Raw genomic sequence first — 25791 nt, 5'->3', positions numbered from 1 at the left:
TGACAAAAGTTGCTAGCTCAGTAAATAATTTCCTACCAAATATATGCATAATAAAAAATAATGTAAATAATAAGCAACAGAAAATTATAAGGATTCAATTTATATATAATAAAGATAGAGATTCAAAAATAATAAAGATTAGCTTGAAATCTGTCAAAATCTGCCACTTTTTTGAAACTTCAGCTTAGTCTGCCAGAGTTAAAATTTTGGTGCCAAATCTGCCCAAATGGCAGAAATCTGCCACAAATGGTCACACTGGACTGAGTTGTGAGTTGATATGTCAAATGCGGTTTGTCAAAGTGACATTTACGACGACAAAATAGAGCTGTACTGAATAAACTTAAGTCGATCATAAATTTAAGTCTTTAATCGACTTAAATACGGACTAGGTATCTAATGAATAAAACAGGTGTGAAGCATTCCTAATAAATAAATGAAACACGGCAGATGAGTTGTACGTATGTTTAATCTAGTTAAATACGGTATAGATTTATTATTTTCCATTAATATTCTAAATGCGAATGTTTATGAAAATGTAGGGCTGTCTTTCAAAAGTAGGCGTAGAAACCATTGAAAGGATTTAGATAAAATTTGGCACCCCGACATCATGTCCTTAATAAACGTATAATTATTGTTTATCCTGGTAAGTTGTTTTTCTAAGAAATATTTAAATTTTTAATCTGATTTTAAAATAGATAGCGCTGGCATTATACAGATCGCGATATGGAATAAGTACTATAGACATTTCGAGACTTTTGTAGTAGGAAAAACTTTTCACACGAGTGATGCCGTCAGCAACACCTATATAAGAGATAATTTTTAAAATGAGATGGATCTCATTTTAAAACTTATCATGCTTCGCTGAAGTGGCGTATAAGAAGAACCATATAAGAAGGATCTTATATGGTTCTGATAAGCGGTTGGAATTAAAAAATATATCTCAAGGTAGGTAGGTACTCAATGAAAACCTTTTCCACGCCACTTCAGCGAAGCATGATAACGATATAAGAGCATTATTAGATTGATAAGAGTGAGGTTTTTATGAATTGTTTTAATTATTTCTGATCGCTAATAGTGCCACTACTTATATATATTTTTTCTTTATTGTTGAATTCGAATGATCGTCCTCTTAGTTTTGTTACAATGCTACATATTAAGATTAAAGAGTTGAGATATTTTTATTATATTATATTTTTTACCTTTTTTAAGTATTTCATTTATCGATGTATGTAAAAATGCGTCCTGCATTAAGAAGCAGTATGTGTAAATTAATGTGCTTAACAATAAATATTCTTGGTTTGGATTCCCAATGATATTTTTTTCTGGTTGTGAGGAATTTCCCATTGACAGCAGGCAATTGACCGATTGTGTAAAAAATTATTGGTGTTAATTATATTACCTATGTATAGGTACTTTTTTTAAACAGGACTCTACGTTTGTTAGCCTGGCAGGGCCGGCTTACACAAACACACTTGACTTTCGGGTTAGCGCTTTAGGCTCTGAAAGAATTCACAGGTGGTATTAAATTTTTTTATTTCAGTGAAGCAATCATTACAATAAGTTAGTACATACATAAGTACAATATGCTATTATTTCATTAAGTATAGATTTCGTTTGATGATGTGATTAGGATTACAGTGATATTTAAATTTGATACTAATAGATATTTTGCTTTAACATTAAACTATGAAACTTAAGTATCTAACAATTTAAGCCATACACGATTATTTAATTTTAATTCAATTTTTGTTTTAAAAACAACTACACCCACAATTGTTAATTGAGTAAGTTTAAGAACATTATATTCAAAGGAGATACAATACAGTTGTATTTATATAGTTTCCCCTGTATTAGAATACTCATACACAATTTTAAATAATTTACTTACTTAGAAACGTTGCTTGTGAACATTATTTTTGTGAACATTTAGTTATAATCATTAATGTTGCGTTAGTATGAATGATTTTATATAGATCTCTAAGTTGTCCTGAAGAATTGATTCTACAAGAACAAGATGGTTAAAGCATACGTTCTCAAACAACGTTTATAAGTCAATGTGAAGTTACGGTCAAAGAAGCACGGTTACATTAAATCTAACCTAAAATGAGTTTACTCTTAGTTCTAAATTACTAAAGATAATCTACAGTCTATATTACTTTAAATTCATTTCATTCACTACATTTTAATTCCACTACCTAATGTGGTATGCGGTAGGGCAACCTTAAACGAACATGCTAGTTGAAATACATCGTATATACCTCTATACACTCTATTTTTCTAATAACAAACATGTTGTCTGTAGATTATATTTAATTATTTTGAATTAAAAGTAACCACATTTCTACTTCTTATATTAACATTACCTTATTTTGTAACATACTGGTGTGTTTTAATTTACCTTACAGTGATGAAGCCTCAATTTTTGAAATACAGTGACAATAATGATAATTTTGTCCTAACATTATTTTTAATGGAATTTATTTAATTATGAATCTGTGATAATGTTAATTTGTAATAATTAAAATGTACTTTTTTATAGTCGCTAAACAAAATCTATTCTAACATTTCAGAATAATTATATAATATGCCTTTACGATAATGTATTTCAAAAACTGAGGCGCGTACTTATAAATCTAAAGACACATTCTCTAGCAAGACATCCAACGATAACATAGTGCATTTTACACAGTATGAAAAGTCGATCTTAATCGTACAGGCGAATAAAAAACATGGCGAATCATCATGGAACGGATAGGGCGTTCATAAGAATATACGAACTATCCACTTATCCGTGGCTCAACCATAACGAGACGACATATTTTTTATTCCTCAGCAGATTTAATTTTAATTCCTTTTAATTTTAAATCGACTTTCCACATAAGATTACCTAATATCATTATAATTGTTTAAATCAATAAATTTCACTATCCTCTGAATGTGACACTGGCCTATTTCCCCCACGCTATGATACTTATTACAATTACAAACTAATAAATGAATATTCATTTGAAACACCTATTTAACTATGTGATTATTTTTTACAATTTCTAACTACGAAGCTGTCTTTACACATATTAAATACACACAGTAAAATATGTCGAATGCGTTAGATAGGTACATATTCATCAAATGGATTATTATATTTTTAAAAACGTTGGCCAGTTACGATTAATTTTATTCAAAAACGTTAGGTAGCTCAAATTTTATGCTTATAGTTAAACCTAGACCACTTAAACAAACAACAATTTGAATAAGTAGGTACAAATATTTCGTTTCAAATAGAAATCACGGTTATAGATTTTATATAGCTACATTTCACGAAAGCGATTAAACACTATACAATTTTAATGTATTACTTTTAAATGGAAATGCAATTGGAATTTGTGTACAAAAAGATAAAGGATTTATGATGTAAACGGTCTGTGGAAGTCTTTATAAAATAGTAAAAATCTATTAAATTATGTCAACTACACTGTTGCATAAATAAATGTTTAAGCAAAAATAAATGTTATCAAACATATCAATTAGGTTTTTAGTCATGTTGAAAATATAATCGACTTAAATGAAATATTGGTCCAATAAAACGCAAAAACGTCAACTATTTCTCTGACAGAATAAATATCAAAAAGATAATATATTTTTTCTACAAGCCTTATCTAATTGTTAGCAAATAGGTATCAATTTCAGTGGTAAATTTTATAACAAAGAAAGATCATCTAAAAATACACTATTTTATATTTCACAGAACCGAGTGATACAAAAGAAATCGTGTCTAAGACGCGTGATTTTTTAAAATATACAAATTTTTGGATATATTATATAAGATAGAGTATTTGGAGGCAAAAACAGTTATAATTATATGATATCATCTTCAGATATATACGTATCAACACTAAGTAACTTCTAAAGAAAAACGTATTACAAACGTTTTACGGAGATTGATGTGACAGTACCGCCGGTTTGTTTATCTGTAAAACAAATTATACATTAATTTGAAATTAGTATAGCCTGACCAGGAAAATAAGAGACCTCGCCATGTTGTGGTAAAATATGTAACTATTTTTTTAAACGTAAAATCCCAAATTGGTTTATTTTATTTTCTTGGTAAGGCTTCATGTCTGTTTTATTATGGCGTTACTTGTCATACCTTAGCTGTTATCCTCCTTGTGGGTTGTTTACAGACCTAAAAACATTAAGGTATGTTAGTGAGAAACCGTGCCATATTCTTAAAATATTTGAAATTTTCATATCTTTAGTGGCAAATTTGCTGTGCTAGACAATCCAATTAACAGACAACACACTTGAATAAAACCGTGTAATGTGGTCATAATTTGTTTTGTGTAATTTTTAAATCATGCAAATAAATCGATTATTAATAGAAACTTCACTTAGTCGATTATTTTGGGTCATCACTAATTTAAAAGGAATTTCCTGATAATAGACTCAATGAATGTGTGTTATAAGGTTTAATATGGATACTCTATTATTTATGGTTGATATATTTCGTTACTTCTTAAGCATTAAAAGCTCAGCTAATATAATATTTTTATGTTAAGCTTTAACATTAAAGCTATTTCAATGCGTTTTATATTCCTAGTACTCCAATATCTCTCCAATATCTCGCATATTTTTATATTTATAAGCAAACTAATAAACGGGGTTTGAACTGGGACAAGCAACGCATTCTTGGATGTATAGTAAATATTGTCAAGCATTTTATAACTTCTAGTTACATGACTAATCGTTAAAATTTGTTTTACATTTTAAAATATTTATATGAAGAGCAATTCCAGACACAAGAGAACACATTTGCAAAATAAAGCTGAATTTAACCATAAGCAAACCATTCATATCAATAACTTGTTGCAGCGTTGGAGATTTTGTTTTCTTTATGTATAATCATGAGTAATTATTTACATTGTAAGTGCATTGTTTGAGTGATTCTGTCGTGTTAAATGAATGTGTTATTCAGCGATTGATACGAATGATAACTTATAGTGAGGCTAGAAGATTTCGAAATGGCATGAAATCCGATAGACAGTACGAATTGACAATAGAACAGACAAAGCCAACACTTATCATCGACAACAACACGCCCACTTACCAATATAGGCATAGTACCAATAATGTAATGATAAAAATAACAACATACGTTATATACTAGGTTTTAACATTATAACAAGTAACTTCTAAATTAAACTTCGGTTACCGAAACTTGTTCACACAAAGTTGGCTGAAAATTTGGAAAAAATAATGGCATGATTAGTCTAAAAACTCAAAGAGACATGTATGTAATGCAAGTGTTAATAGATATACGTACCGATGATTAGAGCCAAGATGATAATTCCAATCACAGCTGCGATTATCATCATCTGGAATGTGCGAACGATTATTTGTTACTAAAATAATACAACCATTTGTGCAGTCTTGAAATCTCTTACTTAAAATGTACCCTGTTTTATGGGTATTCAAAATTACAAGGTCTCAGAACTAAAACAAATATTACGGACGGAACTAAAATTTGTTCAAACCGAAGTCATGTTGCACGATCGGCTTATAAATTGTTACGTACTTATAATATACATAGTAGGATAGGAAAATATAGTTAATATTGCAAGAGACAACATAGGTACATAAATAATATTAATGCAGAAACATTAGTTACTCTGCTAACATTATGCAATATTTGAACTATGAGAAATCGCTCTTATGAATACATATTGCTCTTTATTGTATGTTGTGGTGTTAAATTTAAACGTATGTAATATTTTTGCTGTTTTGTGATTCAAGAGCTGGTATTGTGTTGGTAATCACCTAAAATTCGATGTGTCTATTATGGAAAATGGCAATTTAAATAAAATGCAGTTATGTTCTCAGTTATTGCAAAGAGTTTTCTTAAAGTTATGGCCTGGCGTTACCTTTAAATTCTGGAGCCAAAATTTGCTTTTCAGTTTCCCAGCCTGCTGTTCAAACTGTGATGCGCCTTGCTGAAGTGCATCTGTGAATTAAATTAGTATTGTTAAAAAAGAACATCACGCCTTTGACCCTTAAGGGGCAGGCAGGGGTGTAACACCTACATTTCTTTAGCTATGTTACGTCCTAAAAAGGTGCTGATTGGAAGCCGCTGATTCCCTGGCAAAAGCTTTTCCGGGATAAAAGTCTCTTGGTAAATAGTCTGTCCTTCCCAAAGCCTTAAACTGTCTCCATAATACCAAATTTCATCAAAATGGTTTTAGTGGTTTAACTGTGAAAGCATTACACAGTCAGTCAGATTTACTTTCGCATTTATAATATAAGTGCGGATTTACCTAACGAGTAGCTTTTACTCATACTTCGTGAAATAGACCCTTAGTCGATCTTTTACGGTGCGTAGAATATTTTTCTGTATGTTTGCTAAAGGCTTATTTCGCTTTCTAGATTCTCGACCTATGTTTTACACGGTCTTTTACTTTTTGAAATTCGTAAGGCTTTTAGTGCTAAAATGTTAAAAGAATTTTTCAATTCTCCCTTTGACCAATTCTGGAGCCTGGAGTTAAGTTGTCTTCAAAGCATTGTGCTAAACGTGGCGACAATTTCAAAAGGAAGCCGATTGCCTAACTCTAAACCTATAATCTTACTTTCTATAGCGTCTAATCTTAAATTAGTACCGATTGCATGATTTAATGTTCTTGGATTCAATAAATCACTACACAGTTAGGTGACTATAAGTTCTTTCTCAATAAAATCTATTTTTATGTTTAATATAATCTTACCTGCTCTGTCATCGAGTTCCGATAGTTTTTGATCTCGCTCCAGTACCTTTTCCACGTTTGTTTTCATGATGTCCACCACCTGTAAGAATAGTTGGAGTAAGAAATCAGTACATTCAAAGCCCTCGCTGGCTTCGGTAGATTTTACATAATTTTGGAGCTATTGTAACGTATGATTAATTTTAATTCGGTTCGAATATCGGTTCTTGATTAGCCTTTTTAACCTCATCGGTTCAGGCTTCCTCAAAATGTTCTATTTATTGCAGCATCAAGTTCTTATCATCCAATTACATCCAACGAACTTCACGTCGTATTTCTTGTGCATTTGTGGTTTCCCTCTGCTTTTTTCCCCACGTTCTTAACTCAAGAAGTTTGGTTAGGTATTATAGAATTGTTAAATAATTTTCAGTGGTCCTAATCTATTTAATTAGGTAGCTAATAACGACCAACCGCACATTAGAGTGTGATGTGGGATCAGGAAGTAACAAAATTTATTTAGTACTATGACGTTATAGGGCATACCTTTATACATTTTAATAAATTATTTCCCAGAACAATTCCTACTCCTTTTGATGAATTACCAATTCAAGTAGAATAATAATATTTCCAAGAAGCAAAATAATCCGTCACTTTGACTTGGTATTTATGTACAATTTCCTGGAAGGTTCCGAATAGCCGCCCCGTTCATAGACTATCAAAATTCTAAGATTTTTTTGAGACTTGTATATTTATATCCTTTTTCAATAAACGATCTCAATCTTCAATCCGATTTTGAGAATAAACCAATCAAAATAACTCATTTGTAAGCATGTCTAAAACATCTTTGTTCTGATTGGTCTATTTTTGAGATAGATAGACCAAAAAAAGCAATTGGGATCGTTTATTGAAAATGGCGGCTACAGCACACCTTTAGGGAAAACCTGTAACTTTACATGTTGTGAGGTTAACATTATCTGTTTTGTTTTAAATGGCTCATTGACGTGTTTTTAACCGATTTTAAAAGCAAATATATACGTCAGCCTCGACATCCTAATCATTGGAATATCTTTAATCTTTAGATAAACGGATATTAAGAACAAACTTTCCTCAGATTACAAATTAGAGTACTATGCTCGTCATCTTATACCTACAATATCAAATCGCGAAGGGTTCTTAATACTATTTATATATAATCTATCTTTCTATCTTGAAAATTTATCAAATAGTTTTAATATTTACTAAAAGAGTGAAACAAACAAACGAAAGGTCGGACGCCCGCCTACAAGGTGGACGGACGACCTGGCTAGGGTCGCAGGAAGTCGCTGGATGCAGGCCGCTTCCAACAGGTCGACGTGGAGATCCTTGGGGGAGGCCTATGTTCAGCAGTGGCTGATATGATGATGATGAAGATGAAAAGAGTGATGAAAAGTTGCTCTTTTTTTACTTCTGCCCACCCCTTCGGCCATAAAAAACGTAAAGTAAAAGCGTGTGGTTTTGGAATTTTCCCTTCGCTGCAACATTGCCTGTTTATTCCATTATAAACATGCATCTCGAAAGAAATGTGGCCTATTGTGTTCCTTTCATCAACATAGTAAAATTACTTTTAATACAGTTTTGTATAAATGCGACGTGTATTGTTGGAGAGCGGATATTTAATTTCCTCCCAACTCACATATTGTCTGACTTTTCATGCAGTTTCAGTATCGTTCTAAAATATTCCACATGTTTATTGTGTCTTCTTTTTATCAGTAAAGGAAGTTACATTCATTATATTTGTAGACGTTTAAGTAATCTCAAAAGAATGCTAATAACATTAGGTGTTTTGGTTTTAATTCAAAGGAAATATTTTTGACTCGATGCAACGTTAAAAGCAAACAGGCTCCTTAGAATGTCAAAAAAAATGCGCCTTGTAATCTAGTGTAAGTTTAATTTTAATGTTTGTGATTGATCAATAGATTAACCTTTTAGTTACGTGATATTCTCTTAATCAGCCCTATTAATATGTCGGTGTTGACGTGTTTTTTTGCCGCATATTGTGGCCTAAGCCCACAAATCTGTATCAAAATGGTTTTATTGGATGCAAATTATATAGTTCTATCAGATTATACAGTAGAGAGTATCCCATGCGTAGATTATTGATTTCATCTGACACGTAACTGACCTATCCAATGCAATGGCGAATAAAAACCAATATAAAATACATGCCAACAGCTGTTACTACATCGACTCTGTACTGTAACCATTTGATTACTAACGAGACACATTTAAACTGTTTGTTACTAAACAACAACTACAAATATATACGTAGAACGTCATATTTAAAAAAAACATAGACACTCATGCTTTTTATCTCCGAAGGAATGGGCAGAGATGCAATTAATGCACACGCTTTTCACCGTGTGTATTTTGTTCCATGATGTGATAGGGAGCGAGCCTATTGCCATATGGGACACAAATTCCAGACTCCGGGTTGGTATGGGGCGGGAAAACCCAATACCACCTTGCCCGATTCGGGTTTTTGAACCCGAAACCTTAGTACTGCAGTCGTACCGTAATACAACTCCACCGAAGTAGTAAAAGAAAATATTCGCGCAAAAACAGTCTTAGCAACATTTGATTTGAGTCTGTGTTTGTAATGGCAGCTGTTTCTTATAAGCCAGATAAATTTACATAGCATTGTAAAACGAATAATAATATAACCAGAGAAAGTCCATATCTAACAATCTAGTTGCTTGACTGAAGATTAAGAACGCTATTATTTTTTAATTAAGCATTGGTTGTATTCTTGTTCACGTGGCATATAGCCGCTATTGTTTTATTACTAACAATATTGACATTGTTATAATGTATTCTAGTGTTTTAAAAATAAATCCCCAACCTAATTTAAAAAAAAGATTATCTGTATATAAATCCTTGAAGCACCCTTTTAAAAAAAGAACAAGACATAAATACCTCGTCAACTTGTGCCTGCGTCTGTTGCAGGCGACGCTGTGCCGCAATCTGTTGGGGCGTCTTCGGTCCGCCCACGGGCATGTCGCCATCGCCGCCGGGCGCCAAGCCTCCCTCGGTCGCCCTGTGACGTCAACACATTGGGGTTGATAATGAGAATTTCCAAGAATCCAGACAATAACAGTCGATTAGCGGGAGTTGATGGTAAACAGAATTAATAAACCTTATTGAGATAATGTCGATTGTTATCTCTGGTTTTATCTACATAGATATAAGGTCTTTGGACTTCACATTGGAGTGCTACAGTTTATCCTCCTATGAAAATAATCATGGGCGCCGCCAATATTACTTTTAGGGAGGTGCATCTGCATAAGTGGGTTCATAATATCATTAAATTATTTATGGTATTTGCATATCATAAACCATAGTGAAACCTCTGGCGATAGTTTCCATTGTCATTCCGTTATATTTATTGTGATTTGTTCTGGACACGGGGTCATGTGCATTGTGCACCCCCTTGCACCCTCTTCCCGGCCAATGAAAATAGTGTATTTACATCAAATAATATATATTTATAGATGAAAAAATATTACCAATTTCATCATTGTCAAATAAAAGATCCTCAGCTAAGGCGTCGTTCTTTCGTTTTCCAATAAAAATATTATCACGATAGAGAGCTCTCAAAGATCCAATAAATCAGATACCTCGTTATCCTAAGAGGTTCCTAAATCTGATCTTGGGCTGAGGTCAATAGTCTTCAGGACCAATGGAAGCACAAATTAAGTGTCGATAGAACTCAATAACACGATTGATCCCCTTCAAAGTGTCTCAAACTTTGATCAGGTAAACAGGCTACGTCATAATGATTTAATTGTTCCTTTGGCAATCAATTACGTTCAAATTTCGAATGAAATGTTTTGTATTTGGGTATGTTTTTGATTGTAATGATTCATGTCTCATGTAGGTTAGAATGAACTTTATTTAGGATCTCTTACTGTTGCATATCTTGTTAGTAATTATGTCTAGGTACGTATAAATCAAAGTTATTTATTATTCTCATAAAGATAACTACATTTCGCGTTACCAAATTTTATACTTCTAAAATCCGGTTGGAGTTAACTCTGAATTAATTATTTTATCCAAATCTATGTTTCTTACACTGTTGTTGATAAGATATAACAATCAATGCGTTATGAAGATAAAATATAATTATTCCATTTAGTGAAATCCTTCTTAAACATAATAATATTTGAACAGGAAGTTTATCTTTTTATAACAATAAAAATAGCTTTCCCGTGCGCTGAAAATAACATAACTTGGATATTACCTTATAAACAGAAGGAAAAACGTAAACCATAAAAAGGTTTTAATAAAAGTGTAGGCGAAATCCACTGACTTAAGTTCAGTGGGCTGATAAATTGCTTTTGTTCTAACATAGTTTATAAGGAAATAATTTCTATTTCCTCAGTATTATCATTTCATTAACGCTGCCTTTGTGGAGCTTCTCTTCAGGAAAACTCCATAATTGCTTCGATCCAGATTTGTTTAAAGGTCAAACTGCGTTAAGAGATATAATAGGTAAGTTTGCTAGTTATTTTACATTATTCTTCAATATATGTTTCCTCGCGGCATCGCCCGCGTGAAATGCCTTTTCCATTGCAAAAACTCTTTAAAATACTTTAGGGATTCATAATGCCACCATTGAGTCGTCAGCGCCATCTTTTTAAAATTATGATTAAAAAAATTACATTTGTTCCCGTGGGTGCAAATTGCCTGTATAAGAAGTGTGTTAATCCAGGGCACGGTCTATGTTCAGCTGTTTCTGCGCTTACAACTAACAAACAACCAAACATTTTTACAAACTATCGCATATATAAAGTAAGAAGTAAGCTTTGTTATTTGCTATGTTTTTAAGCACTTATTAGTTTTAAGTTTTCTTTAGAATCCTTTTATGATGAAGTGATTTTCTATCGTAAATGATATGACCAGCATCGCTCAGCTGATGGTAAACGCCAAACTTCCCCATAAATAGTAATACCACTAGATATTTTAAAGTACTGCTTGATGGTGTATTGGGGTCATTATGTGATATTAAGTGTTAAACTTTATAATTACACTAGCTTTTGCTCGCGGCTCCGCCCGCGTTATAAAGTTTTTCAGGCTAAAGTTTTTCGTTATAAAAATAGTAGTTTTCCGGGAGCCTATGTTCTTCCCAGGGTCTCAAACTGTCTCCATACCAAATTTCATCTTAATACGTTAGGTAGTTTTTGAGTTTAACACGTTAAGGCAGACAGATGCAGCGGGGGACTTTTGTTATATTATTTAGAACTTTTTAAGTGAAACAATCCCGTCATACATCATTGTTGCATAACTTTAACCGTTTACGCAGCGCAGGCAACGGAAGCTCTCAAAACTCATAATTTTCCCCGATTTTGCAACATGTTTCATTACTGCTCCGCTCCTATTGGTCATAGCATGATGATATATAGCCTATAGCACTCCACGAATAAAGGGCTATCCAACGCAAAAAGATTTTTTCAGTTTGGACCGGTAGTTCCTGAGATTAGCCATTACTGCCCCGCTCCTATTGGGTATAGCGTGATGATATATAGCCTATAGCACTCCACGAACAAAGGGCTATCCAACGCAAAAAGAATTTTTCAGTTTGGACCGGTAGTTCCTGAGATTAGCCATTACTGCCCCGCTCCTATTGGGTATAGCGTGATGATATATAGCCTATAGCACTCCACGAACAAAGGGCTATCCAACGCAAAAGATTTTTTCAGTTTGGACCGGTAGTTCCTGAGATTAGCCATTACTGCCCCGCTCCTATTGGGTATAGCGTGATGATATATAGCCTATAGCACTCCACGAACAAAGGGCTATCCAACGCAAAAAGAATTTTTCAGTTTGGACCGGTAGTTCCTGAGATTAGCGCGTTCAAACAAACAAACAAACAAACAAACAAACAAACAAACAAACAAACAAACAAACAAACAAACTCTTCAGCTTTATATAATAGTATAGATAGTATAGATAGATTACATTAACTATATTTTCCTTCAAATTAACAAAAAAGAGCCCAATATTTTGCGTTTAAACGTTTAAAAAATCATTTAAATATCTGTATAAAGGAAGGTCATCATTTTGTTATGTACTGCATGTTTGGAAAACGTTGGTTGTAATAGGATTTGTCCGGTATTGGATCTGTCAAAGAAGGTAGATGTCGCATTAGGTAGCCAGTCGGTCAGCCAAACTAAGCCAAAATTATTTTTACAATATGTTTTAAAAAGTGTGTTGTCCCCACACTGGAGTAAGGATAAGGGTTAGTATAAAAAAACAATATCAATAATACCAGAAAATTATGTTAAAAAACCTCTCCAACACTAACTTGATTTTCCGTACGCTATTTACTGTAGAGTAAACAATTTGCTTCATAGAATCCACTTATAAATGTTTCATCGGATTATCTTTATTCAGCTTTAATATTTTTCAATGGACCTTTGATATTTACTGCCCACGCGTACACGTGTAACGGGCAGGGGAAATATGAGTGAAATTGTTAACAGGTATATATTTTGTAATTGTCTCTTTTTAAATTTATTTTGCAAATGTTTATTTGTTTCATTTAATGTTTAGTCAATGACAGGTGTCGTGAATACTATGTCAACATGTTGATGAAATATTGCATTGAGTGCCTATATATGTACATATAGGGAAACTGTGGCTTTAGCAATATTAGCTAATATCAGCTCTCAGTTTTATAATAGTATAGTGTTTCTTAGCAAAAAGTTGACTGTTTTTTTTTTATATTGGCGACATGTTGATACTTTGACGACAATCGGTTTATTCAGCGAATCTTACACTTTTCGAGGAGAGCTTTAGCTGCTCTTAATGCGACTATGCTGAAGGCACCCCAAGTGGGGTACGGGCTTCGCTTAGGGCGTTCGCTGAAAGAGATTGACAGTGTCTGTGCGACATCTGAGACGTGTATTTTATTTGAGGAATGGAAATATACAATTTTTTGTTTTACAATCTTCTTTTTTCTTCTCTTCACATAAATAAAATATAAGATATTTGCATCACACAAAGAAAAAATCTTTCAATTAAACTTAACGTGTATTATAGGCGATTCGAAGTATTGAATTTGTTCAGTTGCTTTTGTAAATGACTGTATATACACGTAAAAACGAACTATCTGCTTTTATACATTTTCTTTTAGTTATAGTTACTTAGGTAATAGATAATTAAAGTATACTTAGAAAGCTTTCTGTACCATTTATAGTTGAAACTTCATCACTAATTTAAATTCTGATATTAATTTACTTTTCTAATTCACAAACTTCTACACAAAGGGCCGCATATAATCACATTTTTAATCACAAATAATGTAAACTGTAGCAGAATTTAATTTTGTTGTCTACTATCCATTTCAGACTACACGTGTACGCGTGGGAAGTAATATCAAAGGTCTTTGGTAAACTATGTAGTACATACAATAATAAAGTAAATTTATATCCTACTTATATTATAAATGCGAAAGTTTGTGAGGATGGATGTATGGATGTATGTTCGTTCCTCTTTCACGAAAAAACTACTCAACGGATTTGGATGAAACTTTACAGTAATATTGGTTATATATCAGAATAATACATAGCCTACAAATACTACAATTTATAATGATTTTGTATAATTTTGTCACAATATAAAGATATATATCAAATAAGTTGGACAAAAAATGCTATCATGGCGTACGCTGCCTAAACCGTTGGAGTTAGACAAATATGATGTACCGTAGGCTTGTTTGTTAAATAGTCCTCAATAAAAGTCCGCGACAGCATATCTATCTTTTAGGTGGAAGCCACTGTGACCAAAATACTGAGCCACAAATATAATTCAATCGGATACTTTTTTTAGCGGGACTTTTATCCCGGAAAACTCCTTCACGCGGGCGAAGCTGCGAGCAAAAGCTAGTCTTTGATATTGATAAGTTGGCATTGGTAATTGTTAGACATTAAAGGGTAGTTTAAGATTCATTCTCGATAACTGTATAAATAAGCGAGCGGCCCGGCCGCATGTTCTCTTTGCACCACATAAATAGTAACAAGTATAGCGGTGTTGTATTTAATAGTAATATAATATTTATTTATTTAATAAGGTACACCAACAGCATAAATATCAGTAAACCTAAAAAAAATATTTGCGTGTTGACAATTGCTTGATATGCATGCCACTTACAAGTATACAACACATTCACAAAGTAAATATAATGTGACTAACAAACATTAATACTTAAGAGGAATAAAATGATTTTTTTATAAAACTGAAACACAATAGGAACTTATAAATAAATAATAAACATTATAACATGATTGTGTATTAAGGTTTGCTCACGTTTTCTCATGTGTGGTCCGTCCCATAATACGATGGGGAGAGCCTATTGCTATATCGAGCAAGCCACACAATGAACATGTTCTGTGAAAGGTAATCAACGCGGGTGGAAACACGACGAAGTTAGTAGAATAGCCCTTTAGAAGCCATTGAGTTGGCGTTTCAAATGTTTTCGCAAAGCTAAGATAATAAGACCACGCAAAATCTCTTTATTCAGCCACCTGTTACACATATCCTAATGAAATATTATTTTAATCCTTATGTACTTAGAGATTAGGTCTGTTATTTCTGTTACATGTTTGTATAAGGTTATGTGTTATAGTAATGACATATCCTAATGAAACAATATTTTAATCCTTATGTACTTAGAGATCAAGTCTATTATTTGTCCGTTACATATTTGTATAAGGTTATATTTTTAAAACAGCTTGTATGAATACTGACCAGTGTAAACATATTTTTTTAGCATACGCTGTCTGGCAAATAATCAAAAACTTTAATCTTTTGATGATAAGAGATCCGTACAGCACATACGCACCCACGTGACCTGAAAATTCATAATATTTTTTCCTTGCTTTGAATAACGAGACGAGTTTGCAGTTCGCCTAATGGTAAGCGATACGACCGCCCATAAACAGTAGAAATACCTTGAATTACAAAGAGTTGTTTGGTATTCCACTGCGCACGCCATCCTGGGACATGATTGTTAAGTCTTATTTTGCATTATAGGAAATAGTGAATGCATGCATAACCTGGTAAGCCACCGCAGCCAATCTTAACGGAGATCAGCTAAGTATATAGGAGATATTATAGTGTATAAGTGTGTGCGCAATGTAAGTCGGGCAATGTAGGTCATAGTCCGGTGAGACAGCAATCCGACATGACCGGAGAAAGATCAGGCGCAAGACCAATGCCTTTACTTGCTCTCCAAGGCACAGGAGTATCACAGCGTCAACTTCCTGACTTCGAGCTGCAACTGAGTAATTTTTAAGATGGAAAAACTCAGTCACAATTATTTTTGGCCCGACCCGGGATTTAAACCCAGGACTTCGGCGTCATAGTCGTACTGATACCACATCGCTTTCAAATAAAAATGCTGTAAAAGAATCGTTTTAATAAAGCTTTACATAAACACGAGTCGATGCAATTTAAACCCTATATCTTATGGTAAACAGAGCATAATACAATCCAGCGTGAATGAGATTTGTGTGTAAATTGGATTGCCTCTGTTCTCGATGTTCGTCAACTACTGAAATAATGGAATTTATTTTCTACTTGCTTTTGCTCGCGGCTTCGCTCGCGTAAAAGATTTTTCCAGGACAAAAGTCCCGTTATATATTTTCCTGAGATTGAAAATAGCCTATGTCCTCCCAGGGTCTCAAACTGTATCCATACTAAATTTAATTTAAACCGTTGGGTAGCTTTTGGACTTATCGCGTTCGGACAGGCAGATAAATGCGGTCGGAGATTTTGTTTGAAACTTTTTAAGAGGAACAATCTTGTCATATAAATTGTCACGTAACTTTAACAGCTTATGTAGCGCCCGCGACGGAATCTCTCAAAAGGAATATTTTTTCGCCCTTTTTGCAACAATTTTCATTGGTGCTCCGCCCATTGATCATAATGTGATGTTATATAGACAGTAAAACTTTTAAATATATAAATAAATAAATAACGAGATTTTATATAGACAAGAGAACTCTTCAATAACTAACAACAAATTAACCGCGATAGCTGTGATAGTATAACCAAGTACTGTTTCCATCACCTCATTAACCAACTAAAAAACAATAAATAAGAAAAAATATATATGCAAAAATAATATGGAATAAAAAATAGGCACCGATTCCAAGTATAAAGTACATAATATATATACATAAATTAAATATTTTTTTGGTTTTTAGTATTTATTGTATATTATAAATACATAGGTATACGATCACAGCTATTGCGGTTCAAATGCTGTTAGTTATTGAAGATTTCCTTTATCAAATCCTAATATATACTAAAACATCCCTGAAAAATATAAATTTTATATTTACCACAAACGTAAACCTAGTAGCGTAAACCTCATCCACATCGGATCAGTAATTATTGATAAAATTACGGACAAACAAACTTACATACACGCAAACGGGTCGAATATAGAACCTCCATTTTTGAAGTCGGTCAACAAACGATGATCAGTTAACAGCTTGTCCTTTTTGTGTTTAATTTAATTAATTATTCATTGAGCATTTTTGCGTAGTCAACGGTTTTTACTTCAAACAGTACTTTTACGCTTTCATTAAAAATTTGTATCAATCCTTCGCTGGTAATTTAGTATTCAGTTTGGGCGTGTTTGGTTACTTTTAATTAATAAATTCTTTTGTATCGTGTTTTTAGGATGTTACATTGTTCCGACAGGTTTTAATTTTGGCGAATATTATTGTTATTTTATACTATTTATTGCCCGCGACCGCCCGTGTCTAATGTTTTTCTTAGATAAAAAGTTGTCATAGCACTCAGGTGTAATGTAGTTTACTATTAGTGAAAAATCAAAATTGGTTCAGTAGTTCCTGAGAATAGTGCATTAAAACAAACAAACTCTTCAGCTTTACATATAAGTATATAAATAGATTTACAGATTGAGTAAAATACTTATTATTACAAATTATTATAGGTTATAACATATTATGATAAAAAAATAGCTTCATAAATTTTTTCACGGCGTGTTTACGTTCGATTTGATCGTCTTTAGAGTTCTTTTTTCAATAATTTTTTAAGGTCCATTAATAATACAGAAAATTACAAATGCATAATAAATATGTGTAAAGAGTGCGCAATGAAACATATTTCACAGTCTTCTCATGTGTAGAAGCCTTATAAAGATTATGAAAAGTTAATCGACATAGCTGATTCAGTACATCAGTGGCTAAGGGTTCATCGAAATCCTACCGGCTTTCCTTTATGCAGAATCTAATTATCATCAGCATGATTTGCAGACCGCATCTATGCATGCACTACCTATATGTTGCGTCGGGTTCCCTTCGGACAATTTCGCGTAACCTCACTACAGCGCACATACTCAGTGATTAGGAAATAAATAAAGTAAAATACTATATCAGGGACGTCCACAAATCTATTTAAAAAGTCAGTTCTAAGAAAAGAGAATATATTTCAGATCTACTTACTGATTTATTACTCATGTCTGTTATTTGGAATTTTCTTACTCATTTCTATGGTGTAATTCTTTCATAACGATAAATGTTATTTTATTGTATTAGCCTATGATGTCCCATTGCTAGGCAAAGGCTTCCCCAAAAAACTATCAATATCATGATTACAGTTATCTTAGGGCATAAAATGTCTATCTTCTATCAAGGTTTTTCTTAAACGCGGTCAGATTCCAGGTAACGAAATTTTTGATTGAGAATTTCAATCTTTGTATTCAGTGTAACTGCTGCACATAATAAGACATAACATCTCATGTGCCAGGATCGCGAGCACACTGGAATGCCAAAAAATACTTTATAATTCAAGGTGTTGGATTGTGTTTCTTCTGTTTATGGGCGGTCGTATCGCTTACCATCAGGCGAACGGCCAGTTCGTCTCGTCATTTAAAGCAATATAAATATACCATAAAATACATTCAATGGCACTCGGCCGAGCGTATTACATTTTTAAAATTTAAAGTAATGTCGCAAAATTGAGGTCTCGAGTAAAACTAAATTGGCAGAGATGTTCTGTATTGACAACGCCCGTATTAAAGTCGCCTTGTGCTGTAATGTGTGTCGTGTCGAAAGCCCGATCGATTGGAGTAACATGCTTTGTCAAAGAACATTGACTTTAGAACAAAGGATTATGATGTGTTTTGAAAGGTTTGGATTTTTAAGTTGAAATTAGGAATTATCTACATATATAAAAATGAATCCCTATTTCCCTTGGTCACGCCATAACGCGTGAACGGCTGGACCAATTTCACTATTTCTTTTTTAACCGACTTCAAAAAAAGGAGGAGGTTATTCATTCGACGTGATTTTTTTTGTTGTGTTTGTTATTGTCAGCAGAAGGTTTTTATGAAAGAAAAATATAAAAAAATTGCGCGAAAATATTAATTTTATATAACTGTCAATTGTTTGAAATAACTGTCAGCGATTGACAGAATGCGCGCTGCAAATTCATAGTTAAGACGGGACAACGTCTGTCGGGTCAACTAGTTCAGAATAAATTTACTGTTCTAATAAGATTTGTTTTGTTATAGCTCGAGAACAAAGTTAATTTGGCATACTATGATGGTTATAAGTTATTAGAAGATAAGTTTTTTATTGTAGTTGAATGCGCAGATGAGTATGCCAGTCTTATGGTAACCGATACGACTGCCCATAAACAGTAGCAACACAATACAGAACTTTGAATTACAAAGTACTGCGAGGAACTCCACTGCACTTGTAACTCTGAGATGTATGTTAATTCTTATGATGCTCAGTAATTACGTTGGCCACAATATCCTTCAAATCAGAATAACATCGCATGCATTCTGCTTGGCGGTAGAAATACACATTGCGGTACCTACGAGAGACCTACCACTAGTTGGAAAACATTATGGATCCTAAACCTATAAACGTAAAGCCGTAATTTAAAGATTAAAAACGACAAATAAGAACGGCTCGCGCCTTATCATATCATTAGACGGAATGCACACAGCGGGAAAAGAGTGGACCAGTTACGCCTCTGCCTACCCCTTCGGGGATAAAAAGCGTGAGTATCTGAGTAATGTAGTTTCAAATATTAGTTATTTAATACAACCTGCTAACGTGGCAGTGGACAGACGAGTTCACAATACAATCTATTCTATAGTTGGAACTGTATCTAGATTTTTTACGGAGACAAAGGATGAAGACAAGCATCCTTCAATCAAGGCGAGATCGTCGTCGGGCACTCTACTTTGCCCCTACGACCCTCCGCTTTAGAGTTTTTACCTTAATTTGAACCATCGGCCTATTACTTTATAGTTCAAAAGGTGTCTAATGGTGAGAGATAGGGGTTATCTTTACTGAAATTAGTATAACTCTATGTACATACACATATAATAAAACAGTAGTCTGTTATTTTTATAGTTTAGGTACCGCATGAAAGCGTTCAATCAATTTTGATGGAATTTTAATATTTGAAATTTAAATAACATTGTTGGTTATTAATTCATGTAATATGTAATATGTGAATAACGTAAATTACAATATTATCGAAGACATTTCCCCGAGAAGAAGTCTCTAGTACAACTTTTCATATCTAATTCATTAGATATATGTAACATACATTCACTATTACATTTCGCATTTTAATATCTTTAACACTTATTATAACTTGGCTCATCTCTGGGAATTGTCTAGTTTCCGTGAGTGTACCAAAAGTCGATCATGTACCATGCAAAGTCCTAAATATAATATGTGGGCTAATATCGTCCTTATACAAACGCAGAGGGTGCATCAAACGACTTACATACAAGATATATATTAAGTGAGGTTAGGCTGGTGACAGGTCGTTATTTTCGTTAACCAATATACTACAACGTGGAGATGTTTGGCAACCGACATTATGGAGGTTTGTTAGACATTAGTCTTTCCTCAGAGAAGATAAATGTCAGACAAAAAATCTAATAGTTTTTTTGTAACTTGCTTGGAAACCGTATTGCGTTGGCCCCACATTGAAGCAAGGAAAGGTGATGGGGATTATGATCAGTCTATTAATGATTTATTTATTTACTACACACAAAACAGGGTTATAATTGGGTGCACATTGTATACAAAATTGATACAGATTGCAAAAATGATTGCATGACATAATAACCCTACTTTTATATTCTAACCTAACCTAACCTAACCTAACACCTCACGGCATAAGTAATACAGACCAGTAAATTATCGTTTCAAAACGTATTCGATATTCACAGTTTTAAATACGTGTCACAGTCGTTTCATAGCGTGAAAACTAAGCTGTATTATGATTGAAACGCCATTTGACCTAGTTTATCTGCACATCGTTTTTCAATTTCAATCTCACGTTCCGTGATCGCTGTATATATTTTTAAATTGTAATTGACATGTACGGGAGTTATATAGGGTTGTTTCGCTCAGTATTAGCCCGAAGTCTTGAGTTTATTCGCTTTCTATTACACTAAGGGAACAAGCTTAGTAAAAATGAGTACGTACCTCTGCCTACCGTTTAGGGATAAAGGGGTGATGTGGGTTCTTTAATGTACGGGTATGATATTGCTTGTAGTTATCTTGAACTATAGATAAATGAATGAAACTAATCAAATTATATATATTTTTACGTGTGGTTAGAATACGTTATTGAAAATATATGGAAATGGACTGCTTTAGGGACTTTTTTTAGCAAAGTTTATTTATTTATTAGGTGCGGTTACATACTATAGACAAAAAAAACTAAGTATTATATTTAAAATAAAAAAAACCTAATTAATCTGAATTACATTATTGACAAAATTTTTTTTTTATTAAAACGTTAATGAATTATACATATTTTGTTTAATTTTCACTCCCGACTCAACGTCTTGAAGGTATGTTAATTCATACGTTGTTGCTTCGTTATATTGTATTAGATTATAAAATTATAATAGTAAAATCACATACTGTTTGCAGCCTTCTTAGTATAATTTAGTTATAATTATTATTGGTATGCCTTATTTTAATTTCCAGTTCGACACTTTAAGTAACTTTTCAAACGTTGGACCAGGATTATATTGACGGGTGAAAAGCTTATTGACTTAATCGACATTTTTTTGCGACACTAAGTTTCATATTAACATCAGCACTTATTTCTGTTTTATTTTTATATAGTTACATTTGTTCGAAAAAAAATGTCGCTTAAGTCAATTAGTCTTTCAATTCTCGATATCTTCCAGAGATGTTTGACATCAGGCAGACGGTTGCCCGTAAAGCCATTATTTTTAATAATGTCAAGTGTCTCGCGAAGAGCCAATTGGAGTAGGGTAAAGGCATTAGATAATTCAAGTCTCCGACGAATTTAAGGTTCGGAATAAATGAAAATCTTTGGGGGAAGATTATGTTCAGGGTTGGACTTATAAAGGCTTAAGATAAAGAAAGAGATTAAGATAAATGCCTTATGTGCCAATGTGGAATAGAAAAATAGTTTTTATGGTATGCCGAGAGACTTAATACTTATTTTTACTTTTTTAAAAATAAAAGAAACGCGAAAGCCCGATATAAAAAAAAAAATATAATAACACTTATATTGGAGAGTTTTACAAAATTACAAGAAAGGTTGTGGCATCCACAGATAACTACATGTACCCAGGTCCTAATGTGGAACCTTAAAGAACAAATCCCAACGTGTGGGACTGCTCTTAACCATTACCAGCCACATAGGAGCCTCTACAGTTCTGGTCAGGTTCTAATGTAGAGCTTTTAAGATAGGTAACACAAATTTGTGGGACTGCTTTCATCATAAGCTGAACAGCCTCATCAAATTTCCTGACCGACTTGTTGGAAGCGGCCTGCAGCCAGCGCCTTCGTGTGACCTTTATCCCACTCCTCTTTGTAGAATATCAAATAAAGTACAAAATCGCATGAATAAAAAACGATTCTATTATTTAGTATTGTTTTCTTCGATTATTTCAAGTAAAATACAGCTTTTTTTTAAATATTTAAAAAAGGAATATAATAATTACTATAAAAAATATTAAATTTTCACGTGTTTTAGAAATGTTCATTTTTTTTTAATTAATTTTGACTTTATTAATTATTAATACTAAGTTACCCCTAAAGGATATACTCCCAATTTCATGAATGTTATTGTCATGTTGCGATAAAGTGGGCATGACTTATTTAAAATACCCTTCTTTTATTAGATCACTTTATATTTTTTTTCAGAGAAATAATGCTAATGAACGATAGAGAAAGAAATATGGCGTTGTTCAAAACTATGTCATTAGGTCACAACGCTGACGAATAACAATAATTTGTGGTACAGAGAATACTTTTATTTAACAAAGAATATTACTCACATTTTCCTGCTGTCGCTTCTGGCTACGAACGAAGAATATATGGAACAGGCCCGCTGCTATCGATTTATCACAGCGGAACACCGACGAGTTCTAAAGTCAATTTGCACAGTTTAAAAAACTACTTCCCGAGGTGTATTACTTCACGACCCAACACCAAATGAATGTGATTTATGAATGGAAAGCTCTCACTAGATTACCCTAGTATATCGGCGAATGATCTATTTTTAGTCACACCTTTTACGGGAAAAAGGGCTTTTCAATTATCAACTCTTATCTCCTGAACACACACAGTTGGTTGACTAACGTACGGTGTAGAGAAAACTCAAAACGTTGTCGCAAAATGTGAATTTCGGAAAATGTAGACAGTAGAAGAAAACCTTTCGCGACCAGGTTTCCCGTTTTGTATGGGAGAGGGCGCGTCTGTATTTGCAATAATAACGACGTATTGTCTAAAAATATCAACGCGATTTGCTAACCAAAATTACAGTTTAAATTCAAAGTGTTAGGGTTCTAAATATCTTGTTCAGTCGAGCTAAACTCGCGCATGTGTGCTCGCACTTGGCAGGGTTGTGTGAGTCAAGTTATCGGCGCATGCGTATTGAAACGGTCAGATGTTAACAAAAATCAATCCGCCTCGGTACGTGGGTGTTACGTAACGAGTGAGACATGCCCCTAATTGGTTTTAATCTTGTAAAAAGAATGGACCCCTTTTATTATGATAAAAAGAGCGTTCTATATTACCAACTAGATTATACTGTATCATCTCCATGTATTGTATGATGTATAACAAGATAGAAATAAGCGTGGGCGACATAGATACACATATTCAGAATGAAACCCTCGGAGACATGCACAACTTTTCTGTTATTTAATTCCATACATAGTTCCTTCGCGTGGAAAATTCTACATTTTGTCGGCCATTATTGAATATATAATGCAATGTCCATACTACATGAATAAAGAAATATGTTCTCGCTCCTAGAAACTCGATTGGTAGAAATTTTAACACTAGCTTTGGCTCGCGGTTCCACCCGCTTTGGCATGGTGCTATATTAAAATTGTCCGTAGCTCTCAGCGACATTTGTAAGTTCCTGCATGTAATAGAATTTGGACAGTAGTTAAATAAATTTGCGCTCTCAAAATTTCCAATTTTATTTAATAGTAAGCAGTGCCTTTGGCTCATGTCAGGCTTTAAGCCGCTGATCTTTGCGAGGTCCTTTCACCGTTGGAAGGTTAAGTTTTTTTCTTTGTCCCTTTGCAAGCTCAAGGATACTCGAAATGCGAGTCCTAGCTGTTGTCTCGTTTGTCATGCCTTGAGATCCCTTAAATAATAAAAAAAAAGTCGATTGACTCGTATAAGGTGGTATAATACCACCTCTGTATTATTCCAATGGAGGGCACAGGTTTTCTCAACTCCTAAAATGGATTTGACTTGAATTAACTTTATGCCTTAGTTCACCACGCTAGCTTCAAATTAAATGCTTACTTTATACTGACTTACAAAATATTTCGAACTCCTCCCTATCTTTCTATTTGATTAATTTCGTTGCGGGATAAGGGATTAGTGTTCCCTGAGACTCGCCGAGCTTCAACGTTCAGTGTCATAAAATGCGTGCCACTGCTGATCCTGGGTTACAGGAGTTGTAGTGGCGGGTGTGAGGGCGGGAAAAGTCTCTGACCTATAAAATTGTTTTTAATTAACACCTCGTTTATTAACATTTGAAGTAATTAATGCTACTTTATTAAGGCTTACTGAATGCAGACAATGGATTCTGAATCAATGGATCATCGCTTCAGGAAGCTGTGTGTTATCTAATACAATGTTGTTAATTCACTGAACTGGAAGGGCGTGGATGCGTAGGTGGAGAGCGAGAAATTGCATTTAGAATATTTCTTATTAAAGGTAATACATACTACAATTATTCATATATAGATCAACAATAATATCAAATGGAACATATTCTATTTTTAATTTGAATTCAATATCTGTTTTTAGGTTGCGATTGATTTGAGCTAAAGTAGTGTAGTAATCTAGGGATATGAGTTATTAGAGTTTATTAGTCTTTACGTATGCCACTACGATTTCCATTGACCTTTACGTAACTGAAAAGGACCTTTAAAGGCCGGCAAAAGGCCAATGCCTGCATATATTCCCTGCACTATCGGAACAATATGCTATAGACGCAATGCTATTGGTACTATAAGTCTTCCATCATGAAGTATAAGTTTGGTTTGGGTTTACACTATTGACTGTTATAAACGTTACCCTACCTCCTGCCAAAACGTATCACCATCAGCCACATAAAGTCCACTGCTGGACATAGGGCTCTTCCAAAGATTTCCAGACAGATTTGTCGAACGCCAAAGCGTATACCAGCTTTAAATATCTATATAATATATTTGGAGCTACAATCTCTGATTAATCATCCGTAATTATGTATCATTACAATCACTTGAAAAGCCTTGACAGGGCGTTGGAGTAGCCTTGCGTACTTACTAATTGCATTTATATATCATGAGCCGAGTTAGCCTAAATACCGATGACAGCGCGTGTCAAACCGGCTCGCCTCGTTGTGGCATTGGCAGCGCATGCATGATATGTCCATGCAGGGCATTTCCGAGTTCCGACACATTTCCTTGTTTATGTTTTTATTTGAATTTCGAATGATGCGGCAGTGAACCGTTCGAAATTAA

The 25791-nt window shown here is 33.6% G+C and overlaps 1 protein-coding gene across 2 annotated transcripts; it reads right to left on the bottom strand.

Annotated features, from left to right (window-relative positions):
* Positions 1-1516: 1516 nt before the first annotated feature.
* LOC115452019 (vesicle-associated membrane protein 2) lies at positions 1517-23531 on the bottom strand. Of its 2 annotated transcripts, XR_005114040.1 has the most exons (8): positions 23098-23531; positions 9681-9801; positions 6753-6831; positions 5919-5998; positions 5321-5372; positions 5105-5233; positions 4148-4183; positions 1517-3968 (listed from the first exon to the last, which is right to left on the bottom strand). XR_005114040.1 is itself a non-coding variant. In XM_037447462.1 (7 exons), coding segments are annotated over exons 1-6 (342 nt in total). In that variant the 5' UTR covers positions 23100-23518; the 3' UTR covers positions 1517-3968; positions 4148-4175. The 2 variants fall into 2 exon arrangements, 1 of the variants encoding a protein (XP_037303359.1); XM_037447462.1 differs by lacking the exon at positions 5105-5233 and having other exon boundaries at positions 23098-23518.
* Positions 23532-25791: the final 2260 nt, after the last annotated feature.

This window comes from Manduca sexta, chromosome 6, assembly GCF_014839805.1.
Source record: "Manduca sexta isolate Smith_Timp_Sample1 chromosome 6, JHU_Msex_v1.0, whole genome shotgun sequence".
Lineage (NCBI taxonomy): Eukaryota > Metazoa > Arthropoda > Insecta > Lepidoptera > Sphingidae > Manduca > Manduca sexta.
Note: the sequence above shows the minus strand (reverse complement) of the source record. Positions and strands in the feature narration are given on the sequence as shown.